We start from the raw sequence: 15,209 nt of genomic DNA, 5'->3' as shown, positions 1-15,209 counted from the left end.
ATCCGATGATACCCCCGGACAGGGCCAAACAGGAAGGATATAATCCCACCCACTTTGCCAAAGCACAGCCTCCACACCACTTGAGGGATATCTTCATCCACCAACTTACCATCCTGAGACAAGGCCGAGTATAGCCCACAAAGATTAAATAAGGAAACAACAATGTTTTTAAAAAGATATGGGAAGTAGCACATGTGTGAATGTAGAACTGTTAAATAGAAAAAGGCTGACTGCTTACTTTAGGCCACTGACTAAATTAAATGAATGGCTCCAAAGTTAAGTCAATTAAGCACAATTAAACAAGTTTCTAGCTACAGAAAATCTTTTACAAAATGTATTTGTCACCTAAACAGTTTACAATAAATTAAGGTCAGTACATAACTGTTATTATACTCTGAAACGGATTCTTTGCCCCTCCCTATTTTTCAAAAAAAAATTGTCCACCCCAAATTGTTTGTCCCGAACACCTAACCAGTTTCCTATACCACGTCAGTACCTGGGGGAAAAAATGAAAACATTATTAGGCTAAGAACCTTCCACTTGCATTCCTCTGTCCCTCCCTTTTTCGTCACCTTTATCTTATTATCTTTGGTGCCTCCCAAAATATTACGTCACCTGAAAGACAGACTATTTGGCATCAAACCAGCCCTATAGTAATATAAATACAGACTAGGAATACATTGGCATGACAGTATACACAGGAACAGTTCAATTGTAAGCTTGAAATGGTTAACAGAACTAGACAGATAATGAGATTTTAGAGTTGATATAAGCTAGATATTGTGATTGTTTATTGTCATTAACCAAGACCTTCATCAATTGATATTGGGAGAAATTACAGAAATAGGTGGCTGGCATTGAGGTGTTTGCTGTAGGTAAGTAATAACCTTTACTGTATAATGGAATATATAAATGGAAAATATTTGATACATTTTTTTCAAATAAATTGCACACAGCACAAAAAATGTAAATACATACAAATATAACAAGGTAAAATGGTCTTATAAGAAAAGATCAAAATCCAAAATGGATAATGTAAAGCAAAAACATTGAAACTATGAAGATGATGGTTATTATGTACACGTTATATGTAAACACCCATACACTTTTGATTAACTACTAAGCTGTCACAGAATATGTATAGGAACATGTAGTTAATTGCTGGCAGACCATTTGAAAACTTTAAATTTACATAATTTACAGTGCCTTCAGAAAGTATTCATGCTTCTTGATTTATTCCACATTTTGTTGTGTTACAGCCTGGTCTTAATGATGAAATGCCCATGCATGTTATGTAAATGTGAACATGAGTTAATGCCGCCACTTCAGATCACTCTGACGTTTTTTGTTGTACAGTACCCAATGATTTATGACAACTTCCTTGATAGGTCAATGTCCTCATTGTGGTTTCACTGTCTTGTTTAAAATGTTTTATGTACACACTTTATTATAATTATTATGAAATGCACATTGTTATATTATAGGGGTGTCAGGTAGCCTAGTGGTTAGAATATTGGGCCAGTAACCAAAAGGTTGCTAGATTGAATCCCTGAGCTGAGAAGGTAAAAATCTGTTGTTTTGCCCCTGAACAAGGCAGTTAACCCAATGTTCCTAGGCTGTCATTGTAAGTAAGAATTTGTTCTTAACTGACTTGCCTAGTTAAAGGAAGGTTAAATAAAAAATATAAATATTTGTAACATATGCTTGTTTTCCTTATACTCCAGGATTTTGTGAGTGTTTTTATTTTGCACACTTATGTAGACATTGCTCCAGCCACATCCGTTCAACGTGTTTAATGCTTGAGGCCTATATGTGAAGCTTAATAGAGCACTGATATTAGCAAGAGCAGTGTGCAGGTTTCCTATTTCTCTCATCTTTTTAAGAATATAGAAAATGGATTGGTCAACTTTTGATAGCCAAGTTTAAATACTTGTGTTTTTTAAGCAGCAAAATGCGGATTTCTCCTGAAAAATTGCAACGCTAATGTGGATTTTACTATTTCATGTATTATATTTTATATTTGAAAAAACATCCACTTTTGATGAACTACGCCGATTACTTTCACAGAATATGTGTGAATTGCTGGTCGCTGGCAGACCATTTGCAAATTTGAAATGCCCATTCCTCTTTTATGAAGTAACATGATTGGTGGGATGAGGTAATAGGCTGATTTCTCATGGGAAAAAATGCAATGCTAATCTGGATTTTACTGTGTAATTTCACTAAAGTATATAAATCCATGTTCACAGCAGTTATAGTGACTGTTGTGAAATTATTCACACCCTTGCAAAAGTTTTCACATTTTGTTTCCTTATTTTTAACATTATTCTTCACAAGCTACTTTTATTCACAGAGATGTCTTGAATTAATAATTATTCACACCTCTTGATCTGGCGCACCTAAATGAGTTGCATAAATTTGCTTAACAAGTTGCAGATTAAGTTGATAAGTGTCCACCGCTGCACATTAATAGTGGTTTATGACCTGTCAATAAAATTTATATATTTTTCTTTCTATTCAGAAAACAACTGCATCAACTAAGTCCAAAATGAAGACACAGAAACTGACAGCTACATTTTTTACCATGGGTATGTAGTACACTGAATTTGAATCCGTGATCATGTTTCTAACTAATTATTTACTATTTGCTAACTTCATGCCAACTCGTGTATTAATCCTGAATCAAAATATTAACAACCAAAAAGGCAAGATGGTGACAAAATAGACCATATACATGTAGATCATGTAATTATAATAATGAGTAATTATGTACATAGTCTTTGCATATGATGTTACAATGCTTATGATTTTTTTCTAAATATGTTTATTTTGACATTTCATGGTGGCAATTTTACATTTTGCCTAGTCTAATGTCAAATGTCTCACCTCGATTAAATACATTTCAAAATATAAAAAGGAAAATGACTCAATTGTAAGCGCTAAATATTATCACACTGCTGTATCCTCTATTACTTGAATTATATTACCACACTACTGTAATGAAAAATGTACCATCTTTTCAACAACAAAAAAATGCAACTCAAGTAGCTCCTAATCTCAATAAGGTATTATAGGTAATATTATTAACAATCAAGGGAATCATTTCCGTATTTAATTTATGTAGCTATAAATTATAATTGAATATTGTATATAATAAAGATGTCAAAAACTGCACCATGCTGATGAAGGGAAATCTTGGAAATGTTGATAGTGTGCGCAATAAACATATTAACCATTCATCTCATAAACCACAGTGTTTTTATGCTGGAATATCCATGGAGTTCCGACCACAACTGCAGTTAACACAACTGAAGCTCCTACGACAACTGAAGCTCCTACGACAACTGCAGCTCCTACGACAACTGCAGCTCCTACGACAACAACTGTAGCTCCTATAACAATAACTGCAGCTCCTACTACAACAACTGTAGCTCCTATGACAATAACTGTAGCTCCTACTACAACTGTAGCTCTTACAACCACTACAACTGCAGCACCTACTTCAACAACTACAACTGAAGCTCCTACGATAACCACAACTGCAGCACCTGCTACGACAACTACAACTGAAGCTGCTACGACAACCACAACTTCAGCGCCTACAACGACAACTACAACGACAACTACAACACCTACTACGACAACTACAACACCAACTACGACAACCACAACACCTACTACGACAACCACAGCTGTATCTCCTACGACAACATCTGTAGCTCCTATGACGACTACAACTGCAGCACCTACTTCAACAACCACTGCAGCTCTTACAACCACTACATATGCAGTTCCTACAACAACGACAACTGAAGCTCCTACGACAACCACAACCACAGCTCCAAATACAATATCTGTAGCTCCTACGTCCACTACAACAGCAGCACCTACTACAACAACTACAAATGCAGCTCCTACGACAACCACAACTGCAGCTCCTACTACAACTTTAGATCCCACGACCATTACAACAGAAGCACCCACTACGACCACTACAAACGCAGCTCTTACGACAACCGCAACTGATACTCCTACTACAACTTTAGATACTACGACCACTACAACAGCAGCACCTACAACGACAACTGTAGCTCCTACGACAACCACAACTGTAGCTCCAAGTACAACTGTAGCTCCTACCACCACAACTACACCACCTACTTCAACAACTACAACTGAAGCTCCTACGATAACCACAACTGCAGCACCTGCTACGACAACTACAACTGAAGCTGCTACGACAACCACAACTTCAGTGCCTACTACGACAACTACAACACCTACTACAACACCTACTACGACAACTACAACACCTACTACGACAACTACAACACCTACTATGACAACCACAACTGTAGCTCCTACGACATCATCTGTAGCTCCTTTGACCACTACAACTGCAGCACCTACTTCAACAACCACTGCAGCTCTTACAACCACTACATCAGCAGCACCTACTTCGACAACTACAAATGCAGTTCCTACAACAACGACAACTGAAGCTCCTACGACAACCACAACTGCAGCTCCAACTACAATATCTGTAGCTCCTACGTCCACTACAACAGCAGGATCTACTACAACAACTACAAATGCAGCTCCTACGACAACCACAACTGCAGCTCTTACTACAACTTTAGATCCCACGACCATTACAACAGAAGCACCCACGACGACCATTACAAACACAGCTCCTACGACAACCGCAACTGATACTCCTACTAAAACTTTAGATACTACGACCACTACAACAGCAGCACCTACAACGACAACTGTAGCTCCTACGACAACCACAACTGTAGCTCCAAGTACAACTGTAGCTCCTACCACCACAACTACACCACCTACTTCAACAACTACAACTGAAGCTCCTACGATAACCACAACTGCAGCACCTGCTACGACAACTACAACTGAAGCTGCTACGACAACCACAACTTCAGTGCCTACTACGACAACTACAACACCTACTACGACAACACCTACTACGACAACCACAACTGTAGCTCCTACGACACCATCTGTAGCTCCTATGACCACTACAACTGCAGCACCTACTTCAACAACCACTGCAGCTCTTACAACCACTACATCAGCAGCACCTACTTCGACAACTACAAATGCAGTTCCTACAACAACGACAACTGAAGCTCCTATGACAACCACAACGGCAGCTCTAACTACAACATCTGTAGCTCCTACGACCACAACAGCAGCATCTACTACAACAAATACAAATGCAGCTCCTACGACAACCACAACTGCAGCTCCTACTACAACTTTAGATCCCACGACCATTACAACAGAAGCACCCACTACGACCAGTACAAACGCAGCTACTACGACAACCTCAACTGATACTCCTACTACAACTTTAGATACTACGACCACTACAACAGCAGCACCTACAACGACAACTGTAGCTCCTACGACAACCACAACTGTAGCTCCAAGTACAACTGTAGCTCCTACCACCACAACTACACCACCTACTTCGACAACCGTAGCAACTACGACCACAACTACACCACCTACTTCGACAACCGCTGCATCTGCTAAAATAACTACAACTGACGCTCCTACAACACCATCTGTAGGTCTTACAACCACTACAACTGCAGCACCTACTTCAACAACTACAACTGAAGCTCCTACGATAACCACAACTGCAGCACCTGCTACAAAAACTACAACTGAAGCTGCTATGACAACCACAACTTCAGCGCCTACTACGACAACTACAACACCTACTACGACACCTACTACGACAACCACAACTGAAGCTCCTACGACATCATCTGTAGCTCCTATGACCACTACAACTGCAGCACCTACTTCAACAACCACTGCAGCTCTTACAACAACTACATCAGCAGTTCCTACAACAACGACAACTGAAGCTCCTACGACAACCACAACTGCAGCTCCAACTACAACATCTGTAGCTCCTACAACCACTACAACAGCAGCACCTACTACAACAACTACAAATGCAGCTCCTACGACAACCACATCTGCAGCTCCTACTACAACTTTAGATCCCACGACCATTACAACAGAAGCACCCACGACGACCATTACAAACGCAGCTCCTACGACAACCGCAACTGATACTCCTACTAAAACTTTAGATACTACGACCACTACAACAGCAGCACCTACAACGACAACCACAACAGCAGCACCTACAACAACAACTGTAGCTTTTACGACAACAAATATGTCCCCAACCACTACAACGTCAGCAGCTACAGCGAAAATCACTTCAGCTCCTACTACAACAACTGTAGCTCTTACAACCACTACGACTGCAGCACATACTACAACAACTACAACTGAAGCGCCTATGATAACCACAACTGCAGCACCTACTACGACAATTATAACTGAAGCTGCTACGACAACCACAATTGCAGCACCTATTACGACAACTGCAGCACCTACTACGACAACTGCAGCACCTACTACGACGACCACACCACCTACTACGACAACCACAACACCTACTACGACAACCACAACACCTACTACGACAACCACAACTGTAGCTCCTACGACAACCACAACTGTAGCTCCAAGTGCAACAACTGTAGCTCCTACGACCACAACTACACCACCTACTTCGACAACCGCTGCAGCATCTGCTAAAATAACTGCAATTGACACTCCTAAACCATATGTAGCTCTTACAACCACTACAACTGCAGCACCTACTTTAACAACTACAACTGAAGCTCCTACGATAACCACAACTGCAGCACCTGCTACGACAACTACAACTGAAGCTGCTACGACAACCACAACTGCAGCACCTACAACAACAACTGTAGCTTCTATGACAACAAATATATCCCCAACCACTACAACGTCAGCAGCTACTGCAAAAATCACTTCAGCTCCTACTACAACAACTGTAGCTCTTACAACCACTACGACTGCAACACATTCTACAACTACAACTAAAGCTACTACGACAACCACAACTGCAGCACCTACTACGACAACGACAACTGCAGCACCTACTACGACAATGACAAATGCAGTTCCTATGACAACCACAACTGCAGCTCCTACTACAACAACTTTAGATCGTACGACCACAACAACAGAAGCACCTACAACGACAACTGAAGGTCCTACGATAACCACAACAACATCTGTAGCTCCTTCGCCAACAACTGTAGCTCCTACGACCACTACAACTGCATCATCTACTTTGACAACCACTGCAGCACCTGCTACAATAACTACAACTGAAGCCCCTATGACAACCACAACACCTACTATGGCCATTACAACAGCAGCACCCATAACAAGAACTGTAGCTCCTATGATCAATACAACTGTAGCTCCAAGTACAACTGTAGCTCCTACCACCACAACTACACCACCTACTTCAACAACTACAACTGAAGCTCCTACGATAACCACAACTGCAGCACCTGCTACGACAACTACAACTGAAGCTGCTACGACAACCACAACTTCAGTGCCTACTACGACAACTACAACACCTACTACAACACCTACTACGACAACTACAACACCTACTACGACAACTACAACACCTACTATGACAACCACAACTGTAGCTCCTACGACATCATCTGTAGCTCCTTTGACCACTACAACTGCAGCACCTACTTCAACAACCACTGCAGCTCTTACAACCACTACATCAGCAGCACCTACTTCGACAACTACAAATGCAGTTCCTACAACAACGACAACTGAAGCTCCTACGACAACCACAACTGCAGCTCCAACTACAATATCTGTAGCTCCTACGTCCACTACAACAGCAGGATCTACTACAACAACTACAAATGCAGCTCCTACGACAACCACAACTGCAGCTCTTACTACAACTTTAGATCCCACGACCATTACAACAGAAGCACCCACGACGACCATTACAAACACAGCTCCTACGACAACCGCAACTGATACTCCTACTAAAACTTTAGATACTACGACCACTACAACAGCAGCACCTACAACGACAACTGTAGCTCCTACGACAACCACAACTGTAGCTCCAAGTACAACTGTAGCTCCTACCACCACAACTACACCACCTACTTCAACAACTACAACTGAAGCTCCTACGATAACCACAACTGCAGCACCTGCTACGACAACTACAACTGAAGCTGCTACGACAACCACAACTTCAGTGCCTACTACGACAACTACAACACCTACTACGACAACACCTACTACGACAACCACAACTGTAGCTCCTACGACACCATCTGTAGCTCCTATGACCACTACAACTGCAGCACCTACTTCAACAACCACTGCAGCTCTTACAACCACTACATCAGCAGCACCTACTTCGACAACTACAAATGCAGTTCCTACAACAACGACAACTGAAGCTCCTATGACAACCACAACGGCAGCTCTAACTACAACATCTGTAGCTCCTACGACCACAACAGCAGCATCTACTACAACAAATACAAATGCAGCTCCTATGACAACCACAACTGCAGCTCCTACTACAACTTTAGATCCCACGACCATTACAACAGAAGCACCCACTACGACCACTACAAACGCAGCTACTACGACAACCTCAACTGATACTCCTACTACAACTTTAGATACTACGACCACTACAACAGCAGCACCTACAACGACAACTGTAGCTCCTACGACAACCACAACTGTAGCTCCAAGTACAACTGTAGCTCCTACCACCACAACTACACCACCTACTTCGACAACCGTAGCAACTACGACCACAACTACACCACCTACTTCGACAACCGCTGCATCTGCTAAAATAACTACAACTGATGCTCCTACAACACCATCTGTAGCTCTTACAACCACTACAACTGCAGCACCTACTTCAACAACTACAACTGAAGCTCCTACGATAACCACAACTGCAGCACCTGCTACGACAACTACAACTGAAGCTGCTATGACAACCACAACTTCAGCGCCTACTACGACAACTACAACACCTACTACGACACCTACTACGACAACCACAACTGAAGCTCCTACGACATCATCTGTAGCTCCTATGACCACTACAACTGCAGCACCTACTTCAACAACCACTGCAGCTCTTACAACAACTACATCAGCAGTTCCTACAACAACGACAACTGAAGCTCCTACGACAACCACAACTGCAGCTCCAACTACAACATCTGTAGCTCCTACAACCACTACAACAGCAGCACCTACTACAACAACTACAAATGCAGCTCCTACGACAACCACATCTGCAGCTCCTACTACAACTTTAGATCCCACGACCATTACAACAGAAGCACCCACGACGACCATTACAAACGCAGCTCCTACGACAACCGCAACTGATACTCCTACTACAACTTTAGATACTACGACCACTACAACAGCAGCACCTACAACGACAACCACAACAGCAGCACCTACAACAACAACTGTAGCTTTTACGACAACAAATATGTCCCCAACCACTACAACGTCAGCAGCTACAGCGAAAACCACTTCAGCTCCTACTACAACAACTGTAGCTCTTACAACCACTACGACTGCAGCACATACTACAACAACTACAACTGAAGCGCCTATGATAACCACAACTGCAGCACCTACTACGACAATTATAACTGAAGCTGCTACGACAACCACAATTGCAGCACCTATTACGACAACTGCAGCACCTACTACGACAACTGCAGCACCTACTACGACAACCACACCACCTACTACGACAACCACAACACCTACTACGACAACCACAACACCTACTACGACAACCACAACTGTAGCTCCTACGACAACCACAACTGTAGCTCCAAGTGCAACAACTGTAGCTCCTACGACCACAACTACACCACCTACTTCGACAACCGCTGCAGCATCTGCTAAAATAACTGCAACTGACGCTCCTACACCATATGTAGCTCTTACAACCACTACAACTGCAGCACCTACTTTAACAACTACAACTGAAGCTCCTACGATAACCACAACTGCAGCACCTGCTACGACAACTACAACTGAAGCTGCTACGACAACCACAACTGCAGCACCTACAACAACAACTGTAGCTTCTATGACAACAAATATATCCCCAACCACTACAACGTCAGCAGCTACTGCAAAAATCACTTCAGCTCCTACTACAACAACTGTAGCTCTTACAACCACTACGACTGCAACACATTCTACAACTACAACTAAAGCTACTACGACAACCACAACTGCAGCACCTACTACGACAACGACAACTGCAGCACCTACTACGACAATGACAAATGCAGTTCCTATGACAACCACAACTGCAGCTCCTACTACAACAACTTTAGATCGTACGACCACAACAACAGAAGCACCTACAACGACAACTGAAGGTCCTACGATAACCACAACAACATCTGTAGCTCCTTCGCCAACAACTGTAGCTCCTACGACCACTACAACTGCATCATCTACTTTGACAACCACTGCAGCACCTGCTACAATAACTACAACTGAAGCCCCTATGACAACCACAACACCTACTAAGGCCATTACAACAGCAGCACCCATAACAAGAACTGTAGCTCCTATGATCAATACAACTTCAGCACCTACTTCGACAACCACTGCAGCACCTGCTACAATAACTACAACTGCAGCTCTTACAACAACCACAACTGCAGCTAAAGCTACAACCATAACTGCACCTCCTACTATAACATTTTTAGCTCTTATGACCCCTACATCAGCCGCACCTACAATGAAATCTGTTGCTCCTACAGCAACTGTTGCGGCTACAACCACTACATCTACCATACCTACAACAACAACTAAAGCTCTTACTCCAATAACTGTAGCTCCTTCAACCAGCACCACAAAAGCTGCTATGACAATCAATTCAGCTCTTACTAAAACAACCATTGGTCCTACCACCCCTACAACTGCAGCATCTACTACGACAACAACTACAGCTCTTAGAACAACCACAATTGCAGCTACTATGATAACTGCAGCTCCTACAAGTGCAACTGCAGCTCCTACAGCTGCAACTCTTACAACTGCATCTGCAGCTCCTACAACTGCAGATGATAATGCTGCATTAATTAAAACAGCTGTAGCTCCTACAACCACTACAATGGCAGGTCCTTCAACAACCACAACTCCATCTCCTTCGACAACCACAACGAAAGCTGCTACAACAACCACAAATATAGCTGCTACAACCACCACAACAGCAGCACCCACAACGACAACTGTAGAAGCTACCACACCACCTCCTACTCTTTTGCTGACCACTCCTTTCAATACCACAAGTGGAGGTTTTCCTGGCTGGGCTCTGGCCATTATCATCCCTTGTGGCATCGCTATCATTCTGGTACCCCTGTGGATCCTGCTATGTGTACGTATAGGCTTGTGTTCACTTGTGTACTGTTTACATATTTATTCAAAAAATATGCTAAATCTCTGCAATGATTTAATTTTACATGTGAATCATACTTCTCCATCTTGTTTTGCAGTGCATTTTATGTGGCGGATGTGCAGCTATAAGGAGACGCTGGCACAGACGCAGATCTTACAATGTACAGTACAGCAGAAGAAACGGTCTCTTCTGAGGTGACAACGCTAACATCTCTGACCAATTGTAATCACAAGAACAGCCAATCATCTATATCTGCTAATCATGGCACTTTAATGCATGGAAAAATTACTTGACTACACGGCATTGCATCTGAGAAGATCAAGTGAAAATGTATAATAGGCTTAAAAGGCCACATGTTTTTTGTGCAATGTACTACTTTATATATTATGCATCTGAATGTTAATCAAAGTTACAGCTGAGCTGAACATAGTATGTTAATATATTTATTAGTTATGTCATTTGTGGTTTCAAGCTGTGCTGTCCACTTACTAAAACAGTTATCATTTATTTATTTCATGTATAATAAGCTTCATTCCAATATTTATTTTTTGTTTGTTATTTCCTCTCTTGATTAACTATGAACTAATTTATTTTAAACTTCAATACAGTACATGTTTCTTCAACTTATAGTTTGACAAATGTAATGAAAATACAAACCAGTATTATGATCAAATTTTATGTAAAGGTTTGACTGCAGGGTGATTATAGACAGCACATGTACACATCAAAAGTAGTCAAAATTGTCCGACCTGGCACCTTAATCTATGCAAAACTTATTAAAGACCAAGTTCAGTCAAAAAACGTGATTTTCTTATGTTTTGTATTCAGTGCCTTCAAAACGTATTCACACCCCTTGACTTAAAAATAATAATAATTGTGTTACAGCCTGAATTTGAAATGGATTAAATTGAGATTTTGTGACAATGGCCTACACACAATACCCCATACTGTCAAAGTGGTATTATGTTTTTAGAATTTTTTACAAATTAATTTAAAAGTAAATATGTATTCAACCCTTTTGTTATGGCAAGCTTACAAAAGTTCACATAACAAGTCACACAATAAGTTGCATGGACAATCTGTGTTAAAAAGTAGAATTTAACATGATTTTGGAATGACTTCCTCATCTCTGTACAACCACAAACACCAGGGAGGTTTTCCAATGCCTCGCAAAGAAGGGCACTTATTGGTAGATGGGTTAAAGAAAAAAACAGACATTGAATAGCCCTTTGAGCATGGTTAAGTTATGAATTACACTTTATGTGGTGTATCAGTGCACCCAGTCACTACCAAGATACTGCTTCCTAACTCAGTTGCTACAGTGGAAGGAAACCGCTCAGGAATTTCACCATGAGGCCAATGGTGACTTTAAATCAGTTACAAAGTTTATTGGCTGTGATAGGAGAAAACTTAGGGTGGACCAACAACATTGCAGTTATTCCACAACACTAACTAAGTGTGAAAAGAGTGAAAAGAAGAATGCCCATATAAAATGCAGCAAAGGCATTCACCTTTTGTCCTAAATACAAGGTGTTATGTTTTGGGCAAATCCAATACAACACATTACGCCAAGGACTTGGGAGTTTTTCAGGATAAAACATAAATGGAATGGAGCTAAGCACAGGTAAAATCCTAGAGGAAAACCTGGTTCAGTCTGCTTTCCACCAGACATTGGGAGATGAATTCACCTTTCTACAGGACAATAACCGAAAACACAAGGCCAAATCTACACTGTCTCTTGGTGTCTTTCACACATACATAAACATATACATATGTATTTAAACGCAGCAAAAAAGAAACGTCCCTTTTCAGGACCCTGTCTTTCAAAGATCATTCGTAAAAATCCAAATAACTTCATAGATCTTCATTGTAAAGGGTTTAAACACTGTTTCCCATGCTTGTTCAATGAACGATAAACAATTAGCTTCTCTAGGGTAGGGGCAGTATTCGGAATTGTGGATGAAAGGTGTGCCCAAATTAAACTGCCTGTTACTCGGGCCCAGAAGGTAGGATATGTATATTATTAGTAGATTTGGATAGAAAACACACTGAAGTTTCTAAAACTGTTTGAATGATGTCTGTGAGTATAACTCATATGGCAGGCAAAAAAACTGAGAAAAATCCAACCGGGAAGTGTGGAAATCTGAGGTTGTAGTTTTTCAAGTCCTGGCCTATCCAGTATACAGTGACTTAGGGTTCATTTGGCACTTCCTAAGGCTTCCACTAGATGTCAACAGTCTTTAGAATGTTGTTTGAGGCTTCTACAGTGAATCTTGAGCGAACAAGAGCTCCTGGAAGTTGACTCAGAAAATGACATGAGTTCAGTGGCGCGCATTCACGTGAGCGTTAGCTGTGTTCCAGTTCATTTTTGAAAACATTTGAATCGTCCGGTTGGAATATTACTGAAGATTTATGTTATACATCGTTTGACATGTTTCTACGAACGTAAGTATAACTTTCTTTTACTTTTCGTCGTGACATTTCGGCACGCTTCCTGGATTTGGAGTAGTGCACTGAATGCACGAACAAAAAGGAGGTATTTGGACATAAATTATGGACTTTATCGAACAAAACAAACATTTATTGTGGACCTGGGATTCCTGGGAGTGCATTCTGATGAAGATCATCAAAGGTAAGTGAATATTTATAATGCTATTTATAATTTTATTATCTGTATTGTTTGATGTTGTTGTCTGAGCGCAGTACTCAGATCATTGCAAAGTGTGCTTTTGCCATAAAGCTTTTTTGAAATCTGACACAGCGGTTGCATTAAGGAGAAGTTTATCTATAATTCTTTGAATAACAGTTTAATATTTTATCAACGTTTATGATGAGTATTTCTGTAAATTGATGTGCTCATTCACCGGAGGTTTTTGGAGGCAAAATATTTCTGAACATTACGGGCCAATGTAAAATGGGGTTTTTGGATATAAATATGAACTTTATCGAGCAAAACATACATGTATTGTGTAACATGAAGTCCTATGAGTGCCATCTGATGAAGATCAAAGGTTAGTGCTTAATTTTAGCTGTATTTCTGGTTTTTGTGACGCCTCTCCTTGCTTGGAAAATGGCCGTGTGGTTTTTCTTGTTTCTGCGCTGTCCTAACATAATCTAACTTTATGCTTTCGCCATAAAGACTTTTTGAAATCGGACAATGTGGTTGGATTAACGAGAAGTGTATCTTTAAAATGGGTTATAATAGTTGTATGTTTGAGAAATTTGAATTATGAGGTTTCTGTTTTGAATTTGGCGCCCTGCTATTTCACTGGCTGTTGAATAGTGTGTCCCGCAGGTGGGACGGTAGCGTCCCACATACCCCAGAGAGGTTGAACATGCAGCAGTGGAACGGTCGTTACGACACTAACAGCTTACAGACGGTAGGCAATTAAGGTCACAGTTATGAAAACTTAGGACACTAAAGAGGCCTTTCTACTGACTCTGAAAAACACCAAAAGAGATGCCCAGGGTCCCTGCTCATCTGCGTGAATGTGCCTTAGGCATGCTGCAAGGAGACATGAGGACTGCAGATGTGGCCAGGGCAATAAATTGCAATGTCCGTAATGTGAGATGCCTAAGACCGAGCTACAGGGAGACAGGACGAACAGCTGATCGTCCTCGCAGTGGCTGACCACGTGTAACAACACCTGCACAGGATCGGTACATCCGAACATCACACCTGCGGGACAGGTACAGGATGGCAACAACAACTGGCCGAGTTACACCAGGAACGCACAATCCCTCCAATCAGTGCTCAGACTGTCCGCAATAGGTTGAGAGAGGCTGGACTGAGGGCTTGTAGACCAGTTGTAAG

General features: G+C 41.4%; 2 protein-coding genes across 2 annotated transcripts in view; both read left to right on the top strand.

Annotated features, from left to right (window-relative positions):
* The window catches only part of LOC145864369 (uncharacterized), a 58,132-nt gene extending 49,540 nt beyond the window's left edge, over window positions 1-8,592 (top strand). Inside the window, exons 3-4 of the mRNA XM_082970113.1 lie at window positions 5,151-5,324; window positions 8,430-8,592. Coding sequence (XP_082826239.1) covers window positions 5,151-5,324; window positions 8,430-8,592 — 337 coding nt within the window. The remainder of the gene's footprint in view (window positions 1-5,150; window positions 5,325-8,429) is intronic.
* A 334-nt stretch (window positions 8,593-8,926) lies between these two features.
* On the top strand, window positions 8,927-12,190 carry LOC106598650 (uncharacterized). The gene is made up of 2 exons (XM_014189666.3): window positions 8,927-11,374; window positions 11,493-12,190. Exons 1-2 carry the CDS (start codon window positions 8,939-8,941, stop codon window positions 11,586-11,588), a joined length of 2,532 nt encoding a protein of 843 aa, XP_014045141.3. The 5' UTR covers window positions 8,927-8,938; the 3' UTR covers window positions 11,589-12,190.
* The last annotated feature ends 3,019 nt before the right edge of the window (window positions 12,191-15,209 follow it).

This window comes from Salmo salar, chromosome 27 (genome assembly GCF_965601325.2).
Source record: "Salmo salar chromosome 27, fSalSal1, whole genome shotgun sequence".
Lineage (NCBI taxonomy): Eukaryota > Metazoa > Chordata > Actinopteri > Salmoniformes > Salmonidae > Salmo > Salmo salar.
This window is presented reverse-complemented; position numbering and strand designations above follow the sequence as displayed.

Coding starts and splice junctions, on each gene's coding strand:
- LOC106598650 (XM_014189666.3), top strand. CDS start 8,939: ATGACAACCACAACTTCAGCGCCTACTACGACAACTACAACACCTACT. Junction 11,375..11,492: donor CCCTGTGGATCCTGCTATGT/GTACGTATAGGC, acceptor CTTGTTTTGCAG/TGCATTTTATGTGGCGGATG.